Source organism: Carcharhinus amblyrhynchos, chromosome 15 (genome assembly GCF_965287045.1).
Source record: "Carcharhinus amblyrhynchos chromosome 15, sCarAmb.v2.hapA, whole genome shotgun sequence".
Taxonomy (NCBI): domain Eukaryota; kingdom Metazoa; phylum Chordata; class Chondrichthyes; order Carcharhiniformes; family Carcharhinidae; genus Carcharhinus; species Carcharhinus amblyrhynchos.
In genome coordinates this window covers 33779486-33806407 of record NC_137338.1, presented here as the reverse complement: position 1 = coordinate 33806407, position 26922 = coordinate 33779486, and the positions used below count along the sequence as shown (strand labels likewise).

The 26922-nt window shown below is 40.6% G+C and overlaps 1 protein-coding gene across 1 annotated transcript in view; it reads left to right on the top strand.

Moving 5' to 3' along the window:
* Positions 1–17330, top strand: part of trim45 (tripartite motif containing 45) — a 34917-nt gene extending 17587 nt beyond the window's left edge. Inside the window, exons 5-6 of the mRNA XM_080203771.1 lie at positions 13854–13980; positions 14811–17330. Coding sequence (XP_080059897.1) covers positions 13854–13980; positions 14811–14959 — 276 coding nt within the window. The 3' untranslated portion in view covers positions 14960–17330. The remainder of the gene's footprint in view (positions 1–13853; positions 13981–14810) is intronic.
* Positions 17331–26922: the final 9592 nt, after the last annotated feature.

Here is a 26922-nt window from a genome sequence, read left to right as displayed (position 1 = left end):
GTTCATCACAGCGCAAGTACCAACCATCCAATTTTTTAGTGCTGCAGCAGCTCACAATGCTGTTATCGTGGCTCGTGCAATGGGGACTTCCAGAGTATCTGGGCATAATTAAAACCAGTCCTCAGAAGCAGCTGCTCCACACTGTCCCTCTGTCACTATATTCTCCTATCTTTCTATATCTCCTTCTCCTCCTTCTCACAGCTTCTCTTCCTTTCCTCTTCTCGCAGCTTATCATACTCTATGTAACCTCTGCTCATTCTGCAGTCAGGCTCAATGCCAAGAGAAGCCCTCCTTGATCATCCCTATTTGATTTTAACTGGTTTGTGAATAAGCCTTAAAGATACAAAAAAAGCATTTTAACACCAGCCAGATCACTTCCTCCAAAATGTTCAAAGGTATAACAAATATGGAAAAACACCCAAAACTCAAGAGAATATCATCCAAGATAAACATTCCAGCAATTAGTTGATTCTCCCTTTTGCAACTTCAAGGCATCTCATTATACAAAATAAAATCTTGCGACTGAGCCCAATTTTATCCACATTGTCTTTGAATTGTTTCCCCTGCTTGGCTGAATATTTGAAGTTGAAGTTTTAAAATACAACTTTTTGTTCAATGCTCAATGTCCCAGCTATTTTCGAAAATGTGCAGCTGGAAAGGGAACTCACTTTACAGAGGAAGTATCATCCGCTGACGCGTCACTTTTCACATGTCGAAACTAACTACATTTGTTTTGAAGCAATTTTCTGTGAATGTCTGTGATATAAATAAAAGTGTTGTAACGGTACATGGAACCAAATAGTTTGTCAACAATGTTAGTGACAAATTCTCTACTTTGGTATTCTTCTATCTGAGGGCTTAAACCCATTGATTTTGAACTAGCTTTCCTCCCGACCAAAATAATAGGCAGAAAAATATGAGGTGAATGCACTTTTAGCATAGGTCAGTTTGTAAGCCTTACGGTTGATTCCCAAAGTTCCAGAGTTCAAGATCCATGCCAAGGCTGGTGTGTAAAAATCAAATGTGATAAGTCATTTCAACGCTGAAAATGCTCTGCCTTTTGAATGAAATGTTATTGTAGTGATTGTGTTACAGGATTTCTAATCTAGAGTCCTAAACAGAAAGTCTTTATTGTCCAGCTGCCACCTTCTAGTCTGACATGAGCCAGAATTTTACTGTCTGGGATATTAAGCAAAAAATAGTGCAGAGAAGATCTACTAAGATGCTACTGGGACTTGATAGTTTGAGTCATAAAAAGAGGCTGGATAGAGTAGGACTTTTTTTCTGGCATGCAGAAGACTAAGGGTAATCTTATAGAGGTCTCTAAAATAATGAGGGGCACAAATCAACCAGATAGTCAAAATCTTTTCCCAAAGGTAGGGGAGTCTAAAACTAGAGCATAGGTTTAAAGTGAGAGGGAAGAGAAACAAAAGGATCCAGAGGGGCAACTTTCTCATACAGAGGATGACGATGCTTGGAGAAAGTTTCCAGAGGTAGTAGTAGAGGCGGATACAATTTTGTAAAAAGCGTTTAGACAGGTAAGATGGGTATAGAGGGATATGGGCCAAATGCGGGCAATTGGGACTAGCTTAGAGGTTTCAAAAAAAAGGGCGGCATGGACAAGTTGGGCCGAAGCGCCTGTTTCCATGCTGTACATCTGTATGACTCTATGACATTGCTGTGGGTGTGGAGTCATACATAGACCAAAACAGTTAAGGATGGGAGACTTCCTTCCCAAAAGCACATTAATGAACCTGATGTATTTTTGGGGTCACCATCATTGAGACCAGCTTTCAATTCCAGATTTTATTGACTGAGTTTAAATTCCGCCAGCTGCTGTGGTGGGATTTGAAACCATGCCTCCAAAGCATTAGCCTGAGCCTCTGGATTACTGGGCCGTGACGTTATCAATACATCACCATCTCCCTCTAAATGGCATAGTTAAAATGGATTTCTTCTGAATCTTGAAATGCCCTGGTTGCATCTGACCACCAAAAGATTTATGTAGAATGCATTCACATGATCACTGTAAAATGTACATTTCTATTACACGTTTGCTGACAAATTCTCCAGGGACTTGATCTGAAGCAGTGTTGTTTCAGGGTTGGTTATGGCACTGGGTGTATAGAACGTGCTATTTCTTTGACCATAGCTGGATTATTTCACAGCATTGCAATCTTTGCAGCCACCTCACTCGTTTTTTAAATTCTTTCACAGGATGTGGATATCACTGGCTAGCCCAGCATTTGTTTACCCATCTCTAATTGCCCTTGAGAAGGTGATGGTGAGCTGCCTTCTTGAACCACTGCTGTCCCTGTGGTGTAGATACACCCACAGTGCTGTTAGAGAGGGAGTTTTAAGAATTTGATTCAACAACAAGGAAGGAACAGTGATATATTTCCAAGTTGGGATGAGGAGTGACTTGGAGTGGAACCTCCAGGTGATGGTGTTCCCATGCATCTGCTATGGATGTTGATAATGGGGGCTTCTGTGATACCAATGAATATCAAGGGGAGATGATTGCATTCACTCTCATTGGAAATGGTCATTGACTGGAACTTGAGGTATGAATATTACTTGCCACTTACCAGACCAAGCCTGGATGCTGCCCAGATCTTGCTGCATTTGCACATGGACTGCTTCAGTATCTGAGGAGTCTTCATTGGTGCTGAACATTGTACAATCATCAGTGAACATCCCCACTTATGATAGGGGCAAGGTCATTGATGCAGTGGCTGAAGGTGGTTGGGCCAGTCTGCTGAGGAACTCCTGTCCAATGCCCTGAGAAGAGGAAATTCACCTCCTACAACCACATCCATCATCCTTTGTGCTAGGGATGACTCCAAACAGCAGAGAATTTTCCCCTGATTCCCATTGACTTCCATTTTGCCAGGGCTCTTTGATGCCACACTCGGTCAAAAGATGCCTTGATGTCAAGGAGAGTCACTCTCACCTCACCTCTGGAGTTCAGCTCTTCTGTTCATATTTGGACTAAGGCTGTCAAGAGGTCAGGAGTTGAATGGCTCTGCTGGAATCCAGACTGAGTAAGTGCCACTTGCAACCCCTACAATCGCTTTCCTGATGATTGAGAATAGACAATTGGGGCATTAATTGGCTGGGTTGGATTTGTATTGCTTTTGTATACAGCACATACCTGGGCATTTTTCCATATTGCAGGGTAGATGTCAGTGTTGTAGCTGCACTGGAACACCTTGGCTTGGGGCACAGCTAGTCTTGAAACACAACTCTTTAGTTCTATTTCTGGAATATTGTCAGTGCCTGTAACCTTTGTAGTATCCAATGACTTCAGCAGTTTCTTGATATCGAGTGGGATTTTGTAGTCATTCCCGCCAGCAGATTTAGGGGCAGGTGTGACCTGTACAAAAAGGACGGGTTGCACTTGAATCACAGGGAGACCAATATCCTGGCGGGAAGGTTTGTTAAGGCTACTGGGGAGAGTTTAAACTAGAATGGTTGGGGGGGTGGGAATCAAAGTGAAGTGACTGGGAGAGACGAGGTTAGCTCACAAATAGAGACAGCTTGTCGACAGTGAGAGAGGGAGGATGGGCAGATGATGGAGAAGGGGAGCACTCAGACTGAAGGTTTGAGGTGTGTCTATTTTAACACAAGGAATGTTGTGAACAAAGTGGATGAGCTTAGAGCATGGATTCCTACTTGGAAATGTGATGTGGTGGCCATTACAGAGACTTGGATAACTCAAAGTGCCGGGTTTCAAATGTTTCAGAAGGGACAGGGAGGGAGGAAAAAGAGGTGGGAGTGGCACTGTTGATCAGAGATAGTGTCACGGCTGTAGAAAAGGTGGACACCATGGAGGGTTTGTCTACGGAGTCTCTGTGGGTGGAGGTTTGAAAGAGGAAGGGGTCACTAACTTTACTGGATGTTTTCTATAGGTTGCCCAATAGTAACAGGGATGTTGAGGAGCAGATGGGGAAACAGATCCAAGAAAAATGTAATAATAAGAGTTGTCGTGATGGGAGATTTTAATTTCCCAAATATCGATTGAAATCTCCCTAAGGCAAAAGATATAGATGGGGAGGAGTTTGTTAAGTGTGTTCAAGAAGGTTTCCTGACACAATACGTGGATAAGCATATAAGAGGAGAGGCTGCACTTGATTTGGTATTGGGAAATGAACCTGGACAGGTGTCTGATCTCTCAGTGGGAGAGCATTTTGGGGATAGTGATCATTACTCTATCTCCTTTACATTGGCTTTGGAGAGACATAGGATCAGACAAACTAGGAAAGTGTTTAATTGGAGTAAGGGGAATTATGAGGCTATCGGGCAGGAAATTAGAGGCATAAATTGGAAAGAGGTTTTCTCAGGGAAATGTACAGAAGAAATGTGGCAAATTTTCAAGGGATATTTGCGTGGCGCTCTGTACGGCAACATTCCAATGAGGCAAGGAAGTTATGGTAGACTAAAGGAACTGTGGTGCACGAAAGCTATAATGAATTTAGTGAAGAAAAGAAAAGCTTACAAAAGGTTCAGGGAGCTAGGTAATGCTAGGGATCTAGAAGAGTATAAGGCTAGTAGGAAGGAACTTAAGGAAATTAGGAGAGCCAGAACGGGTCATGAGAAGGCCTTGACAGGTAGGATTAAGGAAAACCCCAAGGCATTCTACAAGTATATGAGCAAGAGGATAAGACGTGAAGGACCTATCAAGTGTGACGGTGGGAAGGTTTGTGTAGAACCGGTAGAAATTGCAGAGGTCCTCAATGAGTACTTTACTTCAATATTTACAGTGGAAAAGGATCTTGGTGATTGTAGTACAAGACTTGCAATGGACTGAAAAGCTTGGGCATGTAGACATTAAGAAAGAGGATGTGTTGGAGCTTTTCAAAAGCATCAAGTTAGATAAGTTGGTGGGACCGGGTGGGTTGTACCCCAGGTTACTGTGGGAGGTGAGGGAAGAGATTGCTGAGCCTCTGGCAATGATCTTTGTGTCATCAGTGGAGACAGGAGTGGTTCCGGAGGATTGGAGGATTGCGGATGTGGTTCCTTTATTCAAGAAAGAGAGAAAAGATAGCCCAGGAAATTATAGACCGGTGAGTCTAACCTCAGTGGTTGGTAAGTTGATGGAGAAGATGCTGAGAAACAGGATCTGTGAACATTTGGAGAGCTATAGTATGATCAAGAATAGTCAGCATGGCTTTGTCAAAGGCAGATCATGCCTGATGAGCCTGATTGAATTTTTTGAGGATGTGCCTAAACACATGGATGAAGAACTAGCAGTAGATATGGTTATGTGGACTTCAGCAAGGCGTTTGATAAGGTGCCCCAAGCAAGGCTTATTGAGAAAGTGAGGGGGCATGGGATCCAAGGGGACATTGTTCTGTGGATTCAGAACTGGCTTGGACCCAGAAGGCAAAGAGTGGTTGTAGATGGGTCTTTTTCTGCATGGAGGTCGGTCACCAGTGGAGTGCCCCAGAGATCTGTTCTGGGACCCTTGCTGTTTGTGATTTTTTCATTTTGGCAGGTCAAATATGATGACAGATTATAATATTAAGGGTAAGACTCTTGGCAGTGTGGAAGATCAGAAGGATCTTGGGGTCTGGATTCGTAGGACGCTCAAAGTAGCTTTGCAGGTAGAGCCTGTGGTTAAGAAGGCATATGGTGTACTGGCATTCATCAATCGAGGAATTGAGTTTAGGAAAAGGGAGATAATGCTGCAGCTGTATAAGACCCTGGTCAGACCCCACTTGGAGCACTGTGCTCAGTTCTGGTCACCTCATTACAGAAAGGATGTGGAAGCCATAGAAAGGGTGCAGATGAGATTTACAAGGATGTTGCCTGGATTGGGTAGCATGCCTTATGAGGATAGGTTGAGAGAGCTCGGTCCTTTCTCCTTGGAGAGATGAGGATCGGGGTGACCTGATAGAGGTGTATAAGATGATAAGAGGTATTGATCGAGTGTATTCTCAAGGGCTTTTTCCCAGGGCTGAAATGGTTGCCACAGGAGGACACAGGTTTAGGGTGCAGAGGAGATGTTAGGGGTAAGTTTTTCACCCAGAGGGTGGTGGATGTATGGAATCAGCTGCCGGCGGTGGTGGTGGAGGCAGATTCGATGGGGTCTTTTAAGAGACTTTTGGATAAGCACATGGAACTTAGTAAAATAGAGGGTTACAGGTACGCCTAGTAGTTAGGGATATGCTCGGCACAACTTGTGGGCCAAAGGGCCTGTTTGTGTTGTAGTTTTTCTATGTTTCAGATTCTCTTTGTCCCACTGAGGAGCAATTGAACCTCTGGATCATCTAAAATTCCCATCTTTATCAATTTTAATTAGTAAAAAAGAACAGGAACGGCACTTTTTATTCTCATCTATTTTCTCAGTAAGTGAACTAAGATGGAAATTTTTGTTTGAGGAGGCTTATACTGATCAATATTTGGATCAATCAACACGAGTTCCCAACATTAGAAAGATCAAGAACAGAATGTTATTGGGAGAAGTTCCAAGATGCTGCATATCCCAGTGATGGTGACTCTTCTCTGCCACCATGGGTGGGGGTGCAGAAAATTCCGCCTTGCATGTGGAGTGGATAAAACTTCAGAAGACTTTTATCTGTGATGCTGGAGATCTCAGGAGGAGGAGGCTGAAATGCATCATCCACTTGGCACTTCTGGCTGAAGATGGTTGCAAATGCTTCAGCCTTATCTTCTGATTTGCTGGATTATCCCATCATTGAGGATGGGGATATTTGTGGAGCCATTATGTCTAATTGACCATTACCATATTAAAAGAGTGGACGACATATAAATGCTTCTGTATCAATGTGACTTGATAACTTACAGCATCTTGGAACCTGCTCCCATCTTTATCAAGGTGGGAAATTTTAACCAAGCCAGAGGTTTAATTTGAATAGATTGGTTCACATTTAACATTGCATTAAACAGCAGAGAGGGATGTATTCAATAACCTATTTCAAATGGTTTCTGCCTGCACTACAATAATGTAGTCAGTAAATTAGTGCACTAACCAGTCATTTATAAATCCAATTCTCCAGTCTTGTACACCCCACTACTGCTCCCAGCGAGAATGGAGAAATTGGCGCACTGCCAAATCTCCATTCATTGCAGCAGGAACAAAGAATCCCAGCCACCGGTGTGGTTGGAGAATTCCAGCCAATGTTTAGAAAGTTAAATCTTTGGTTTCTAAAATGGCTTAATTCATAAAATGCCAGACAATATATTTTATCAACTGCTAACAACCCTAAGTAAAAGGTTTTTTAATTAAGGAATGATTTTCCAATTTTACTGACTCTGCTCATTTCTATTTCCATGGCCTTTGCCTGTGCCAAGACTGCATGCTAACCTTGCTGAATCTCTTGCCAAGAGTTCCAGAAAACCAGGATCTTCTAGGCACGGATGCAGCAAAATTTCCCTGATCAATGTAGAAGTTTCTTTGTCAAAGGAGTGGAGGCATCAATTTTGTAATATTTTACCTTCTAGCCCTGTTTGGGGCTTAGTGGGGCGTTTGACCAGGGCATGAGTAGGTAGCCCCAGCAGCTAGTTATCTAATTTGATGTTTTCAAGTCATGATGTCTCAGAGGACTGCTGCAAAATGAAGGCAAATGTGGCTAATTGCATATTCGTGTTTACTTTCCTGCACCTGTGATCTGACACCACCTGAACAGTAATTGGATGACAACATTTTCTATGTTTAAGGTGCGAAAGGCTTGACACATGGGGACTGTTTAAGGATGCAAGGGTCTGTACTTAATGGAGATTAGAAGGATGAGGGGGGATCTCATTGAAGTTTACAGAATACTGAAAGACCTGAATACAGTGGATATGGAGAAGATGTTTCCATTAGTAGAAGAGACTAGGATTCGAGGGCACAGCCTTAGAGTAAAGAGATGACCCTTTAGAAAGCAATGAGGAGGAATTCTTTCAGCCAGAGGATGGTGAATCTATGCAATTCATTGCCACAGAAGGCTGTGAAGGCCAGGTCATCGAGTGTATTTAAGACAGGGAGAGATAGGTTCTTGATTAGCAAGGGGACCAAAGAATACGCGGAAAAGTTGGGAGAATGGGATTGAGAAACTTATTAGCCATGATTGAATGACAGAACAGACCAGAGTGGCCTAATTCTGCTCCTATATCTTGTGGAGTTTTTTTTTTGTGGTATTACTGGTCATCAATGAAGCTCAAATTTTGCCAATAAAATGACAATGAACATACATCAGAAAAGTAACTCCTCACTCAAGTGCTTCAGCATATCTTGAGGATATGAAAGGCATTGCAGAAATGCTGTCTATTTCTTTAGAAGCCTCTTGCTGTAGCCTCCTTTCCATGTGCAAAATTATCAAGACTTGTGCTTAAGTTTTCCAGTGAAAAGAAGGGTTCAAAGTATATTAGGGAGGTGAGGGGAGGGAAGCAGTAAGGGGCTACTGGGGATCCCATTGGGGATGCCAGTCACTTTCTCATTGCACCTTCCAGAATCACTACTACTGTCTCTCTCTGTCTTCTTATCCCTATCCTGTGACATAGCTGGAGTGTGGTTAAAAATGTTTGAGCTCCTCCACTTCCATTCCCAATTCCTCTCAATTACATTTTAAGAAGCTCACATTCATTCTCTAGCAGGATATGGATTTGAGCATGTCCTCAATTCATACAATATGGTCTCTATTCATCTATTTTTTTTTCAGTATCTCGCACCCCATTTTGAAATATTCCCTTCCCGCAATCATGCCCTTCTTCAGGTAAAATCCTCAATCACTCAAGGATTACCGGGCTGTACATTATGCCAGGCTTTTGCTCTGGGGGCAGGGGGAGGACGCGAGCCCCAAGTCTACCTCAGCTGAAGTAGGGATTGAACATGAACATGCTTGCCATCTAACCAAGTGAGCTAACCAACCCTTCCAATCACGTCTTCCAGTTGCTGTATCTCACACTTCTGCAAGTGTTTAATTTCTCTTTATGGTCTCTGCACTGACTTTTGAGTTATTTTCTCTAATAAATAAAATTTCTTGGTAATGCCCCTACCATACCAAAAACAGAAAATTGACTCTCAACCCAACTGAACTTGAGTTAGTTCTTTAAAACATTGAGCATGCCTAACAAGCATGTGATGAGGTCATTGACCTCAGTGGCTTCTCTTATTTTGTGGATTGATTTTCCCCATGTCAACACAAATACTTATTGACTTGTTCATCAACCAATTTTTAATTGATAGTCAAAATGAACTAAAATTGTTCATAATTAGTTTTCCATCTACCAGTAACTTGCAGTTACTGCCTAAATGATGGATTATAGCATTTTTCCCTATGACTGATGTTAGCTAACTGGCTTATAGCTTCCTGTTTTCTGTTTCCCTTCTTTCTTTGAATAGAGGTGTAACATTGTTGATTTTCCAACGGGCTGGGACCTTTCCAGAATCTGGAGAATTTAGGAGTAATATAACCAATGCTGCTCTGCAACCACTTCTTTTAAGATCCTAGGATGCAGACCACAAGGTGTTGAAGATCTGTCTGTCTTTAGCTCTGTAAGAAGTCTGACAACACCAGGTTTAAGTCCAACCGAATTATTTGATAGTAGACTCACAAGTTTTCAAGGTTTCCCTCTTCGTCAGGTGAATGGAGAGTACTGGCCTCAGACAGAGCATATAACAGCACAGACAGTTTACAGATTACTGATTAGAATGCGAATCTTTACACCTAACCTGCTATTCAAGTCTTAAAGTGGCCAACAATGTGAGTGGAAGGAGCTTTGAGCACAGGTTAAAGAGATGTGTATTGTCACTAGACAGTGCAGTAAGTGGGGTTTTGCAAACCCAGGCAAGTCATGGGGGTTACAGTGCGACATGAACCCAAGATCCCTGTTGATACCGTCCTCGTGTGCGGAACTTGGCTATCAGTCTCTGCTCAGCGACTCTGCGCTGTCGTGTGTCATGAAGGCCGCCTTGGAGAATGCTTATCCGAAGGTCAGAGGCCGAATGCCCGTGACTACTGAAGTGTTCACCAACAGGAAGGGAACAGTCTTGCCTGGTGATTGTCAAGCGATGTTCATCATGCAGACGCTATGACAACGGATAAATGAACATCGCTCGACAATCACTAGGCAAGACTGTTCCCTTCCTGTTGGTGAACACTTCAGTGGTCACGGGCATTCGGCCTCTGACCTTCAGGTAAGCATTCTCCAAGGTGGCCTTCACGACACACGACAGCGCAGAGTCGCTGAGCAAAGACTGATAGCCAAGTTCCGCACACATGAGGACGGCCTCAACAGGGATTTTGGGTTCATGTCGCACTATCTGTAACCCCCATGACTTGCCTGGTTTGCAAAGCCTCACTTACTGTACTGTCTGGAGACAATACACATCTCTTTAACCTGTGCTCAATGCTCCTTCCACTCACATTGTTGGCCACTTTAAGACTTGAATAGCAGGTTAGGTGTAAAGATTCACATTCTAATCAGTAATCTGTAAACTGTCGGTGCTGTTATATGCTCTGTCTGAGGCCAGTACTCTCCATTTACCTGACGAAGAGGGAAACCTCGAAAACTTGTGAGTTTACTATCAAATAAATTGGTTGGACTTAAACCTGGTGTTGTCAGACCTCTTACTGTGTTTACCCCGGTCCAATGCCGGCATCTCCACATCATGTCTTTAGCTCTGACAGTTTTCCTAGTAATTGTGTTTGTTTTAAGCCCCCCTTCTCCTCTTTCTTCCCTGATCTTCAAGAACAAAGCAACTTGTACCTATAAACCACCCTGTCTTGGAACTAAGTCACTGTTCTTCCATTGTCAATGTATCTAAATCCTGAAACTTAACCCTTACCAGCGCTGTGGTGTAGCTACACGAACTGCAATGGTTCAAGGAGGTGGCTCACAACCACCTTCTGAAGAGCAATAAGAGTTTACCATGGATGCTGATTGCCAGCAATGTCTATGTTGTGTGAACTAATGAGTAAAAATAAGATCGTGTTCTAAAAATGAATTAATGCTGTGACATATTATTTGTAACGTCACTGCCTTGACCTCCTGTCTCCAGTATTGGTCCCTTTCTTGAGTTAACTCCAAAGGAGAGTTTTTTCAGAACTATTTGTCCGCTATTCTCTTGTATAAATTTTCCACTACTTGCTCCTCTTCTGTTTGCCTTCAGTTATCTGCTTATTTTGGTATTTCACTGTAATTACTTTTACGTTTGTGAGATTCATTTAGTTCCCTAATCTTCTGCGAATAGTCTCTGCATCTTATTTATTTCGGTGTATGATAAAGGTACCTAAATTTAGATTTAATGCAAAGTACCATCAAAAACAGCAGAAGAACCTAGTAATTAACAAAATAAAGCAGTAAGGAAAGTCAAACATGGAATAAGTTACAAACTGCAAAAATCCATCAGTTACACCTTTAGAAATTGAAGATCTCAAACCCACTGCAGTTCAGAAACATCCGTATTGACACAGAAGTGAGGATGCTCAAATATTATGAATTTCGTTGTGGGATATTATTAAATAAAATTGCCAGCAATTAAGGAAATTAAAAAAGTATGCATATACTCCTAGAGTCACTTAAATATGTAATTTAACTAAGCTTTTTGCAGAGCAGGTACCTAAGCCTGATTTTATGAGGCATGTATTAAAATAGCTCTATTATTCTTGGAAAAAAATGAGGAAGGATGACAAATTAGAATTCCTTAAAAAATTGTGAAATATTTTGAGAAAGTAAATACAGCGAGATTGCTGCCACTGGTGGGGAAGACTGGAAGTTTGTTTATTTGTGTCACAATTTGGGTTACATTAACACTACAATGAAGTTATGTGAAAATCCTTTAGTCACCACGCTCTGGTACGTGTTTGGGTACACGAAGGGAGAATTTAGCATGGCCAATGCACCGAACCAGCACATCTTTCAGGGCTGTGGGTGGAAACAAGAGAACCTGAAGAAAGCCCATGCAGACATGGGGACAATGTGCAGGCTCCATACAGACAGTGACCCAAGCCGGGAATCATACCCAGATCCCTGGTGCCATGAGGCAGCAGTGCTAGTCACTGTGCCACCATGCTATCTAAAACTGGAAGCCATTAATATAAAATTGTCACTAAAGAAATTAAACTGGTAATTCGAAAGGAGATGGTGAGAATATTGAACTCGCTATCAAAAAGAGTGGTTCAGGTGGCTAGAATAGATGTATTTAAGAGAAAGTTAGATAAGGTATGGGTGAGAAGGGAATAGGGAATTCAGAATCATAGAGAATCTACTGCACAGAAGGAGGTCATTCAATCCACTGTGCCTGTGCTGGCTGTAAAACAACCATCCAACTTAATCCTATTGAAGCTCTTAGTCTGTAGCATTGTAGGTTATGGTGCTTCATGCACATATCTAAGTACTTAAAATGGGATGAGGATTTCTGACTCTACCACTCTTTCAAGCAATGAGTTCTAAATCCTCTGGGGGGAGGGGGGGAATATTTTTCCTCAGTTCCCCTCTCATCCTTCAACTAATTTCTTTAAAATCTATTTCTCGTATCACAATTATTGACTTTTCTGCTGAGGGAAACATGCCTAGGCCCCTCCTAATTTTATACATCTCAATGAAATCTAACCAAAGCCTCCTCTGTCCCAAAAGAAACAATTCCAGCCTATGCTAACATTCCTGGTAATGCCCTCTGAAACCTCCGTAAACCTTTCTAGTTTGATCACATCCTTCGTGAATGCAGTGATCATAACTGTGTACATTACAGTAGAATGGCCTGACTAATGTGATATACGAACAAACTATTGAAAATTGGGTTATGTTCTAGAAAAGGAGGTAGTTTTCTATCTTGTGAATGGATTATATTCTTTTCAGCACATTCTCTCTGTCTTTTCAATTTTGTTTAATATTACTTCTAAATAAATATATTAGGTTCAATCTGTTAGCCCAACAGACTGTATCTTCTTGAAGTGGTTTGATATATTGGTTTGCATGGCCGCTTCAGAGAGCAGTTAAGTCAGCCATGTTGGCGTGAGTCTTGAGTTGCATATAGGCTAGACTGGGTACACATAGATATGATTTGATTTGATTTATTATTGTCACGTGTATTAACATACAGTGAAAAGTATTGTTTCTTGCACGCTATACAGACTAAACATACCGTTAATAGAGAACGAATTGAGAGAATGCAGAATGTAATGTTACAGTCATAGTTAGAGTGTAGAGAAAGGTCAACTTAATGCAAGGCGAGTTTGTTCCCCAAAATACATCAGATGGGTTTTATAATAATCTGACAACCTCATCGCCCCACACTGAGATCTCCAGACTTGAAAGCAAAACAGAAAGGTCATGGGGAGAGTTTTCCCATCACGGGAACTGTAGTGGGCGGGGAAGCAGACCACGCAAAGGTCCGTTGACCTCAGGCGGGATTCTCCAGTTTTGGGGCGAGTGGGTCCTGAAAATCCCACATCAACTTCTTAAATGACGGTGGTGGGATTTGAACTCTTGTTCTCTGGATTAATCTAGTTTTCTAAATTATGATTAAGGTGACTTAAAAACATCACTACTGTAACACAGGCATTATAAATATGATTCTGATGAAGAGCCATCCAGACTTGAAACGTTGGCTCTGTTCTCTCGTCACAGATACTGTCAGACCTGCTGAGATTTTCCAGCATTTTCTGTTGTTATATTATAAATATGACTTGGAGAGGCCACAATATTATTCTGATTGAAACATGCTCTTCCATAGAGCAGCTGTACATTTGGTAACTTCTGTGCAATAGAGGGGCTAATTTTTAGTAAAAATAAATATTTTGTTTTGCTATTGTGAATTTGCACTTAATTGTAAAAATATATATTATTTATTCAACGTACTTTAACTTCAATCTAACCTGAATAAGCTGCTACTGTTTTTCCAGGGATCTCCATTCACTATAACAGTCACAAGCAAATTCCGGAAGCACTCTGGTATATTCCATTGCTGCACATTCTGTTCTAGCGCTGGACAAAAAGATGTTCGTTGTGGCTGCAGAGGCACAATGCCTGGTGAGTTTAATCGAAAAACTCTTGCATGTAATGTTCCATTTAAGGAAGACAGGCAGCGAAGGATAAAACTGGAGGCTATTTTTTACACAGTTTAAACTTAATTTATAGAGACAGAAAATTACAAACACATACTTCCAAGTTCAACAACCACACTTCTCAGTGTCTTCAAATACAGAAGAGCACAGGTGAAGTTAATGCTCATCATCCAAATACAATACACTCAATTAATACACAAATTAACAGTAATAGCCCAAATGACTTTTTGAATGTATCTTAATTTACAGTTGTCATTGACAGCCTTTCTCGTAAGTAAGTTAACTCAGTGACCAAATTTTAACCCTTAACAGACAATAAATAAAATGATTGATTTTCAAATTTACAAAGAGCAGCAGCTTTGGCTGTCCAACAGCTCAAAGAAATAATGTTTAGAAAGACAGAAATTAGAAACAGTACAAACAAATTGGAAGAGAATAAGCTTTTTTTCCTTCACTCTCCCTATTTATTTCCTTCATCTACCCAAAGGTGATGTAGATTTTGTCTATTAAGTTATCTATGACCATTTTTAAGTGATTAAATATGAACACAAAGAAGGTGACTTACTTCTTATGGTGCTTGATCCAGGTCACTGATTCACAACTCGTTGGAATAATAATGTTCAGATTGTAGGTGTGGGGCAGAATATAGGACAGTGTTTTATCATACTTTAATGTTTGCCTTCTTAAAAAAGATAAAAATGCGGTTAGTCTGATATGTGTTTTCTGACATTATATTTACTGATATTGCTGAGTGTACAGTATTGTGAAAATTTGCTCTTTGTCTTTGATTGGCAGGTGGGTATCAAGGTTGCGGACATGGGCACAAAGGTCACCCTGGCCAGCCACATTGGTCCTGTTGTGGAAAGTTGACTGAAACTTCGGAATGCTCTGGAACAATAAATGGTAGTTCTTACCAGAGCCTGGTTAGAACTGTCGCTTTATAAAAATCAAGGCAAGGGAACCACGTACCTAAGACTGATGAATGGAAAGTTTACGGTGAAGTCATGACTACTCAGCCAACCTCTTAAAATTCAAGATTCTCTAAAGCTTTGCCAATTTAATTGCTGGTATAATCTTTCTCATTACAAGGGTGAGAATGGAAATGGAGATGTTGTGATCTGGTCAATATTGATTACAATGGCAACATTGTCAAAACAACTAATTTACCAGTTAAAAATGCAAAGAAAAGATGGTTAAAAGTTCATCAAACCAACACTTAGCCAACTATAAAGGACTCCAGTGGAAAAATAGCAGGAAATAGTAACATGTTTGTGTTGCAGATTTTGTAGGTGAATACTCTATAGCACAGTGTAATAAAGTTTTAAAAAAAAGGATTAAGTGTAGTGGAATTAAATTTGTACGAGAGGCACTGACGCATTTTAGTGTTACAATATATTGAAAAATAATTTCCAAACTAATTGAGCTTGAATGATCAATATATTGCAGAATGAGAGAAATGAGTGTGAACTATCATTTTGGAATTAAATATACCTTAGTGATAGCAAACAGCAGATCCAATTGAACTTAATTACATTCAGAACTTTTCCTACTAAAATGGTGCTTGACACTTGATGCTAAAAATATGGAGAAGGATAATGTGAAATGGAGCTGACTTTGTATATGCTATTTGGGGAATATATACAAAGTTGTTGGCTTGTATCTTGCATATTAACTTGTTTCAGACTTGCCTAATGTAGATATTCACATTTTGCTTAAATATTCTTAAATACTGTGGATTTATATTGAATGGATGTTTAGAACAACCTCAATACTGATGTCAAAAATAAGTCAATTTTATAATTTTCAAATAATAATGTTCAAATATATGGTATATATTTGACATACTAGTTTTGTTCCAATTTCAAAATATTCATCAAAATTTATTTTGATGCACTACATCCACAGTACATCTGAAACAGCGTATTTTGAGTGGCGCATTTTAAGGGGAAGTGATGGTATTATGGTATTGTCACTGGGCTAGTAATCAGAGACTTAGCGTAATGAACTTGGGACCCAAGTTTGAATCCCACCATGAGGGATAGTGAAATTCAAATTCAATAAAAGACAGGAATTAAAAGCCTAACATTGTCCATAAAATCATTATCAATTGTCATTAAAAACCCTTTAGGAAAGGAAATCTGCAATTCTTGTCTTGCCTGGCCTAAATGTGACTCCAGAGCCGCAGCAATTAGTTGGCTATTAAATGGCCTCGCAAGTCATTTCTAGTCAATTAAGGATGGGCAATAAATGCTGGCCCAACCAGCGATAGCCGCATCCCATTAATAAAAAAATTAGTATTTTGATGTATTTTTTACAATGAATTATGTAGTTCACATTTTTAAACTCAATTTCACTTGTTCAATTTCAAAACTAATTTATTGTTCTTCAGTTGCAGGTATCTAGTTTTTGCAAGCTGTGGTATTTCAGCCCCGTTGTATCTCATTTTTCAATTTCTGAGTGTTTTTCTCTTACTCGAGAGATTAAATACAATTTTATGATAAATATGTTAAATTCCTAAATGTATTTTCTCTCTCTCTCTCTCTCTCAATAGATTAAATAAAATCTTAGGGTAAATACCCCTAGTCTAAATGAGTCCTTGAATGATGTGGAATGTTATTTACATTGCGCAAATTTTTGCAGGAAGGTGGAAACTGAAGATCCTGCTGCCTTCCTGACTCCCTTCAACTAAATCCAGGCAGGGAAGGCTTGCCCTATCTCTGGTGAATACAACAGCAACTCCCTGGGAATGACTGCTGTCAGTATGCTGCTGGTACAGCAGTGTTGCTAGCTTCTGGCTGGCAGCCCTTGGGGTGGGGTCTCTGCCCAAAATGATAGTGCGGCAATTAAATGGTCCCTGGGAACCTGGAACCCAAACAGCATGGCTCCCACTGCTAATTAAGAACTTTATTCCATCGGGGCTCCTAGAGATTAGGCTGGCATGAACTCCACTGGATTCCATATCATAATATTGGACCTCCACTGCCCACATTACATTCTGCATTTTTGTGTGAGACATCCTCTGAAATTGTCTACACATTTCAAATCAACCTTTCTTATGAATACAACAAGCTGTTTAGGTATACATTTCTTTTTGCATATCTCTACTAAATCTAAAGATTTTGATTAATTAAGGCTGTGGGCTAATGCATAAAATTGGCTCTTACTAACCTGAAGTAATTTTGTGTGTCACATTGAAGTGCTGGACTTTTTTGAAAACCTGTTGGGCTTTTCTCTATAAGCATTTTTGTGATTCTTTTATTCTATAATATTCACCAGACTTTAATAGATTGAATTAATAAAACTTATTTAAAAGTATTACTCTTCCTTCTGATTTCTGTGTTGCGTTTGCATTTGACATGCCTATTTCCTATGTGTGAAAAATGTATGAAACGTTCAAAACCATAATCATCATCACTTGTTAATGGACTTGAGTTTGATGAAATCATAGAATTCCTATAGTACAGAAGGAGGCTATTTGGTCCATCAAGTCTGTACTAACCACATCCCACCCAGGTCCTATTCCCCATAACCCCAAACATTTGCCTTTCTAATTCCCCTGACACTAGGGCCAATTTAGCATTGCCAATCAACCTAATCCACACATCTTCGGACTGTGGGAAGAAACCAGGGCACCCGGAGGAAACCCATGTAGACACAGGGAGAAACTGCAAACTCCACACCGGCAGTGGCAGTGCTCAGTTGCATTCGTGCTTCATATTATTAGATGAGGGTGTTGTTTCAGAGTGGGGAACTAACACTAACAATATGTGATAAAACTTAACCAAATTCAATTTCAATAACTGGTGAAACTGCCAAATATTCATCCAACATTGCAATCCACATTATTGTGATTGGTTATCTTCTGTAATGATCATGACCTTTACCTGGTCTGGGAGAGCCCATGGGCTATCATATTCAATAAGATATTTGTATATCGATACTGTCAAATCCAAATTCGTCCAGCTTTTTAAAGGACTTACTTTATTTAGCACTTGGTAAAATATTTATCAGCTTACAACGTAACAGCTATGTTTGACCATGTCTTGGCATATTCCATAGGTGGAATATTACGGACCTTTCACAACGGGGGTAAAGGTGTAAAATGCATTGACTTCGCAGGACTGGAGAATCACACAGCAGAAAAGGCTGTAAAATTCTGCCCAATGTCTCTAAACATTAATCACTTTGAGAAATAAATGCAGTCTATCCTGTTGTTCCTCTGGGTAGGGTAAGTTAATTTATTTATTAGTCACAAGTACATCCACACTGCAATGAAGTTACTGCGAAAATCCCCTAGTCTTCACATTCCAGCACTTGTTCAGGTACACTAAGGGAGAATTTAGCATGGCACAGTCGTTGACACTGCTGCCTCACAGCACCAGGGACCCGAGTTTGATTCCTGGGTTGGGTCACTGTATGCACAGAGTTTGCACGTTCTCCCTGTGTCTGCATGGGTTTCCTCCAGGTTCTCTGGTTTCCTCCACAGTCCAAAGGTTAGGTGAATTGACCATGCTAAATTCTCCTTTAATGTACCCGAACAGGTGTGTGGCGACTAGGGGATTTTCACAGTAACTTCATTACAGTGTGAATGTAAGCCAACTTGTGACTAATAAATAAACTTAACTTGGCCATAATCAAACCTTTCATTCTTCTCTTTCTCTGCAAATTATAAAGCCCCAGATGTTTCTAGGCCTCTAGCCACACACACATCCTTATGTTGAATATTAGTAAGAGCAGAAAGGTGTCAATTTCTGATGCCATCTTGTTTACCGTTTCCTGGTGTGAATTCATCCTTAGTGCCTAGGCAAAAATCGCACATCTGGCACTTCAGTGGGAAACAAACTGCAGTTAGTTAAATTTTGAACTGATATTCCTCTTTGCAATTGCAGCATGCAGTTTTCTTGCTGCAACTGTACAAGGCACTGGTGAGTCTGCAACTGGAGTACTGTGTGCAGTTTTGGTCCCCTTATTTGCGAAAGGATATATTGGCCTTGGAGGGAGTACAGAGAAGGTTCACCAGGCTGATACCGGAGATGAGGGGGGTTAGCTTATGAAGGGAGATTGAATAGACTGGGCCTGTACTCGTTAGAGTTTAGAAGGTTGAGGGGGGATCTTACAGAGACTTACAAGATAATGAAGGGGATAGATAGGGTAGAGATAGAGAGATTCTTCCTGCTTAGAAAGGAAAACAGAACTAGAGAGCACAGCCTCAAAATAAAGTGGGGGTGGGGGAGCGGGCAGTTTAGAACAGAGTTGAGGAGGAACTTCTTCACTCAAAGGGTGGTGAATCTCTGGAATTCACTGCCCATTGAAGTGGTGGAGGCTACCTCATTGAATATATTTAAGTCACAGGTAGATAGATTTCTGATAGATACGGGAATTGAGGGTTATGGGGAGAAAGCGGGAAAGTGGAACTGACTCACTTCAGATCAGCCATGATCTTACTGAATGGCGGGGCAGGCTTGAAGGGCTAGATGGCCTACTCCTGCTCCTATTTCTTATGTTCTTATGTACTTCCACTCGAGAGAGCAGATGTAGTTTGAGTTTAATGAATCACCTATGGACAGCATATTTGACAGTGCATTCAATACTGCAGTGAAAGATCAGTCCAGTTTGTGCAAAGATTTCTGGAATAGAACATGAACTTGCAACCTTCTGACTTAGAGATGGAAGTGCTTTGACTGAGTCCACATTAACATAGCCAATAAAATGTTTGAGAAGTTTCACACAAATGTGCAGGTTTGGAGCCAACCTCCAAGAATGTTCAGCAAGTAACTGCTGTGAATCTTGGGTTTGCAGTTACCTTTCATGTTTGCATTTCAAAAGTAAAATCTTCATTGAAGCCAATAACAGAACAAATGATAACTTTATTGGTGTTGGCTACAGCTCATCAGCCTATAATTAGCCAGTGATTCACCAGCAACTCCATTTCAATGGAAGCACAAGACCACAGCTTAGGAGGAACTGGGGAAACAGAATTGAGCATCGCAAAAATCCACAGCTTCCTAGCTAAGATGGCCACTGAGCCTCAGGTCTTTTGAGATTTAATGGAATTAGTTTGCTGCTCAATTGGCTTACAGATCTAGGGCCCATTGAAATGACAAATCTATTCAAATTCACTTGCCTGGGATACTACCATTGTTTCAGATACCAGGAGATGTTGCAACTTTCCCTTATCCCTCAAATCATGCTCCAGGAAGCAAACACCAGAAGTTCTATCAGTTGTACATCCCTGAGAGAAGGGGGTCATCTCAGTCCTGTGACATTTTTATAGAGCATAAGTAACTAATCATTTCCTGTGTTTTACACCCTCAGGTTGTATCTGGGGAAAAGAAACATGGCGTTAGCTTTAAGACAGAAACCCACTGGAACTCTGGGAAAAGATTGTGTAAGAACAATTAGTTTTATAGGGGTCACTTTGGAGATCACTGTAACGAAATACAGTGCTTAGACCCATAGGGTTAATACCATAGCGGAAAATTTGACAGTAGTCTGATTCTGAGAAGTTCATAAAATTAAGAAGTGCTTTTATAAGAATTTCCAGGAATCTGTATCTCCAGATTTATCTGTCAGCTCAGTTCCTCTGTATCAACTGATTCTAACAATTGCTGCACCCTTCAATTCATAGTCTAAATTACCGAGTGCACGAGCAGAAGACTCCTAGCTGTGTTGTCACTGGCTCTCACTCTGACATACACAAAGATTGTGAAAACATTCAAAGGGGAAAGCATTTTGAAGGTATTAAAGCAGGAGAAACAAATCACATTTTCCCCAAATAATTTATACATCATTATTGTACTTCTTCATTTCTTCTCTTCCAAGCAGTCATTTGTGGCCCCATTAGCTTTTGCTTTGTTCATGAGTACAGTGCTTGTCTTTTTCAGTTGTACTTCTTGATTGAATTTTGGGTTGGACCCTAACGTCAACCTCTTGATGTAACGTAACAATAGTGTTCCTTTTGAAGCTTCCTTTGGATCTGTCATTCAAGCACAATTATTCATTAAATAGGAGTTCAGCATGGTCTTCAAGTTGTTGCTTCATACTGTTGGCCTTAAGCATCATGTTCAGCAAATGTACATTTAATGGCTTTGGAGCCTTCCTGAATATTTGTTCTTACACTTCTTACAATAACGAAACTGTGGCAAGAGGTCACATTACAACCTTTGGCAAACATTTGCCTTGCCTATATTGAGATCAATCCCCTTTGTAGAACTGCGGTATCACGAATAGTAGTTGACCAGCACAGAAGCAGCCAATTAGTCCATGATGTCTATGCTATCTCTTAGCTAAAACATTCCAAAACAAAAGCATTCCAAAACTAACACAAAGCAAAGTTCAATGGATTCTGGAAACTTTTCAAACTGATTATGGGGACGTTAACTCTGTTTCTGTTGGTTAGATGCTGTCTGACCTGTCAAGCATTTCCAGCATTTTCTAATTATGTTCCTCCGTTTCAAAACTTGATCCAATTTTCCTTTAAAAGGTGCAATTAGTCCCAATGACTAAACATTCCTGACTCTTAACAATGTGCTGTATAAAGATACCTCTCTTAATCTGTCCTAATCTCTCCTCATTCTCTTAGTGGCCATTTTAGATAGACTTACTTTGACTCTCTCAGGAGGGAGATACTCGCTTTCCTATTTGCTGCATTAAACCTTAATATCGCAGAAGAAAAACACCCATGGAAACAATCCCAGTAACATTCCATAGATCAAGTCAGATAGAGAGTTTCTCATCAATAACTGACCTGTTAGAATTCCAGAAAGGATAAAAATGCCAGTTTCTCAAAATAAATTAATGACTTGATTCTCTTATTATCAACATATTTCAGGACATTTGCAAATGTTTTTCTAACACTCAGAAATTCACAGAAAAAAATGCATTTTACGACAGATCTTTCAAACAAGAAACTAGTTTCATTAAAATGAGAGGCATTCTGAGAACAAATGTAGCAAAGGAGAAGTGCTTACTAAGAAAAAAGGAAGTGAAATTGCTGCTACAGTTAACTTACGGCAGCAAAGAAACCCATTTATTCATACCATCATTAATGATAACACATGATGCTTGCCACATTGCTTTTGTTTGCAGCCTGTAAGTATATTGATTCTAGATATAAGTAATGTATCTGAGTAATCACTCTCAATATTGTGACAGATTTACTATAACTTACATTGACGAGTTGTAACGATCTTCAACACTTTAATGAGGTTGTTCTGTAATAGGTGTTGCAGTTGGATCAAAGAGACTACAGTTTCCCCCAACACTCTGGCTGCAGGAAGGCCAGACTGCCCATTTCGACTGCATTCTACAGGATGAAGGCAAGGCAGCAAATGGCAGTATCTATTGGCATTACGTTAAAGTGATACTAGGTGATACACATGTGAGAAATATCAGTGCCAAGTTGGATGATGATCGTATCATTGTGTCCAGGGTGAACACAACTTATTTCTACAGCAAACTGAGGATTAAGGACCTTCTTATTAGTGACACAGGGATATATTATTGTAACATCCTTATTCACAAAGGCTCACTTTCAAAGAAGATCATGGGCTCTGGGAGTCATCTAACTGTTCAAGGTAAGGGAAGGTATCTTGATGAAACTTTGTTGTTTGGATTAGGCAATAGATTAGCCATTAAGGAGACACATGTTGTTGGACCATGTTTGTAATTTGCATGTGTGAATGGCCTGGCTTGCAATGTCTATGGTCTACCCATTAGTAACAGACTGTGAATCCAGTCAGTGGCCCTTCAGGGTATCATTAGAGGCTGCCCCACAAACAGTGTGGAAGGTCTTTTCATGCTGTAGCACTTCCTCCTACCTGGACATTACTTCTGTAACACATTCCAGGTAATTTCCACCATTCTGCCATTGTTCATTAGAGTTTATCCTCTATCTCTCAGCTTTGAGTTTAACTAATAGCTTTTTCTATGGTGTTGGAGTTAACAGATATAATCAAATATAAATAGCTGCAGAAATGGCGAGAGCAGTAATACCAGTGAGATGTATATTGATAAGTTAGTACTTTTGGAAAATTATTTAAAATGTAATCTGTAGTTATGTATAGTTGCTTTTTAGAAAATCGATCACATTAAAACATAATAACAGCAGCAAATGTCATTTGGTTTAAACTGTCCGTTCCTTAAATTGAGATGTACAGAATAAGTCCCAGATTATAGAATGCTTGCAGCTGTACAGAAAGCCCTTCTTCTGCTCCCTGCAAGAGCAAATCAGCTAGTCCTGATCACCTGTTCTTTCCTGGTAGCTTTGCAAATTGTTTTCCCTTCAGGTCCTATTGACTTCCCTGTCAAAAACCATTGAATTGAATATGCTTCCGTAAACCTTTCAGGAAGTGCATTCCAGGCCCTAGTCACTAAGTCATGTCACTGATGCTTCTTTAGCCATTCACCTTAAATTGGTTTCCCCTAGCTCTCAATCCATTGGCAAATGGGAGCAGTCTCTATTGACACTGTCGTGAACTGTAACAGATGGAAAAAGTGGAATTGAAGCCATCGGCACCAGCCACGGCTTTTCCACTGTATTGTTAGGAATATAGTGGAAAAAAATTCAAAGGGTGGGTCCCACGATTTAACGCTTGGCAGAGACTACTCTGCCAGCAACTCAGTTTTTTAAAGATCGGAAGGCCATGTATAAAAGCTGCCCCAGTGCACAAAAGTTCAGGTGGAACCCCCTGTCTGCCCCCTGGCATTGCCCCTGTTATTGCTCGGGTAATCCCCAGGCATGAGCCTCTCCCGTCTGAATGACACATTCACTTGAACTCATCTGTGAGGTTTGCCTGTCACGTGCGCACCACGGAAGACTGTTGAGGGGAAATTTGACGGTGGCCAATTGTATCTTAACTTAGACAATTCAAAACTCACAAGGCAAATACCTCTGTGCAAAGGTGTAACAAATATATTTTACATGGAACAAACATACAGTCGACCAGAGACTTCCAAAGGGTTAAACAGCAATAGGAACAGAGCTACAGAACCATTCCAAAAGACCTAAAGTACATGATGAAATACAGATCACTTATAGTTTTTCCTAATCAATAATTCTGCCTTTCATTAAAATCAATTTCATTTAGTAATCATTCATCAGTACAAATCTCCATCAAGTATCTCAGCAGCCAACCATATGATACTTAATAGCATGGTGATATTTTATTCCTCCTTTAAATCCTGACATAGCCTCTCTTCTTGGCTCTAACTACATCCCTGTTGCCTGACAATGGTAGATGCTGCCATAAGGTCAAAGTGAACATCCCCACCGGCTCACTGCCAAGTTGAATAGACGTGTGTTCCTGCATCCACTGCCCACTGTGTTTGGGCAGTGAATACATCTATTCATTAATGTTGCAGAATATGTTTCCTCATAGGAATTCCCAATATGCTGACTAGCCGATTCCCAGACTTCCGGTTTTAAACTAATGACATTTACCACCATCCTTTCTGTAACTTTGTTTGACGAAATAATCCATTTAAAATACATTTAAAATATCAGCAAACATGTTTTATAATCATAACTACTTGTTCTGATTCAATTACTGCCTTCACATATGTGTAAGCTATTTGTGTTAGCCTGCCTAATAATCATTTAACTTTTGACTGATCCCCTGTTCTCTTAAAGACTGTATTCTGCCTATGAATCTTATTAGCTTGTTGAAAGGCCGGGGAGTCCGATTCAGATCCTGACTGTCCCCAGTGTTGAACATCAGGATTCCCATTACATAACTAGTGGGGGTGGCAGGGGCAGGGCCAATCACACTGACACTTCCTGTCAAAGAAAAACATGATTTGGGCCTCTTGCGAGATTTTCCACTTCCGTCTCCCAAATCTGCCCGTAAAGAACAAGAACAGAAAGTTTTGGCCAATATGCCCGTTAATGTTGAACCAGTGTCTTAATAAAGGTTCAATTATAACTTTGTTGTACACGCTGCTACTTATATAGTTCAGGATCCCAGGTGCTTGCTGAACCACTTCCTGAACCAACCCAGCTATTTTGAAAGATTTCTGCACATATTCACACACGTTCTCACCCTCTTTAGAATTGCATCCGTATTGTCCCTCTCTGTTCTTTCTACTAAAATGTGTTACTTCACACTTCTCTTTGTTGTGTGTGCATCCACTAAATGAAGCTTTCCATTTCCTCCAGAAGATTATCACTATCTTTCTCACAGGCCACAATATTTTGGAGCTTTGTGTCACGTGTGAATTTTGAAATTGTGCCTTGCACGGCCAAGTCTAAGTCATTGAAATATACCAAGAAAAGCTGTGGTTCCAATAGCTGACTCCTAAAACAAAACCTACCACATACTCTCCTCCAGTCAAATAAACAATGATTCTCCACTACTCTCTGTATCCAATCACCCAGCCAATTCATGTCCCGCTTGATTTCATGAGCTGTAACATTGCAATCAAGCCTGTTATGTGGCAATCCATGAAATGTCCTTTGGAAGTTAATGTACTTCACATCAACTGCATTACCTTCATTGATACTATTGCCTCATCAAAAAACTTAAGCTCATTAATGAGGATGTTGAGATTTTCATAGGACATATGGACTGTGTACATTACCTAAGGCAGATCTGATGAAGGGAGGCAGGTACACAAGGGGGAGCCAGTTGTGTCCACCTCAGGGAATCACCTAGACCCTGTACAGAAGTGACTGGCACAAAGAGCTCTGTCTTATCCATTTGAAAATACATGTCTTCCCTGTAGCACACGTGAGGGGCTGTGCAGAAAACGGTCACTCTCTTGGAATTACAGGGATAGTTGAGATGGGCGGGGGGGGTGTGGTGGGATGTGGGGAGTGGAGTCTTATCAAGCACAATTAGACAGGTAGGTAAGTACCTGAGTACAAGGAAGACAGCAACTGGCAATAGGAGCACCAGCATGCTAACTGCACATGAGGACCCACTGAGGTGATTGTATTGGATTGGTGATCACCTTGGCCCAGTGATAAAGAGAGAGAAGACTCTTTGGATGAACTGGGTAAGTGAGAAGAAATGATGAGAACAGATATTGTAGGGCAAAAGCCACTATGATGCCAAGGCTTCCCAATGCAATTTGTGTGATTTTTAAACTTGAGGGATTATTAACTCTTTCAGCCACGGCCCCCACCCTTTGGCCATTGGAGTGACCACCCAAAAAGACCAATATGATGGTGAGAACACCTCTCTGAATCTTTTGGATGGCTGGTTGCCCAGATGTCAGACGTTTTCCTAAACTACCCTGCTGTAAATTTCAGCTTCTAAATTTCCCGCTTCTCCCTTTTTGCAGGATGGCATAGAAGCATAGCAAGACACTGCCAAAGCTGTCAATTTAACAGATCTTCTTTGATAACAGCACATCGTGCTGGCCCACAATAACATTACCCTTGTCCCTATGATAATCCCCATCCTGATTATTTCTCACAGTTAGTTAGGCGATTTCCTGCCATTCTTGGAACAAATACATATTGCCAATGGTGTAATCCTGATTGTTTCAATCTGATGGCAATCTGGGTTCATCTGTATCCATCCTTTATGGACATTTTCTTTGGAATGCTGACATATTCATGGACAAATTCCATAGCCTCCCGCATGGCCTGTCAGACCACTTCCCCCAATGTCTCATCAATATACAATGAGTCATCCCACTAGGCACCAAGCTTGGAACCTCTTGTTTTTCCAGGAAGAGGGAACTCTCCCATAGTCAATGAGTCTGTCATTAGCAGACAAAGCTGTGATTGCTTTCACAAAGTAAGGCCCCAAAGATTATTTCTGCCTCCAGTGTGATCATGTACCATTATGTGGGGCCCACCTGTACCATTTTAAATGCTTCCTTCAATGGTAAATAACTAGCTGATGTTCCCTCAAGGCTCAAGGGTCCAATTGGCGCACACTATGTAATGTTCTGATTCTGA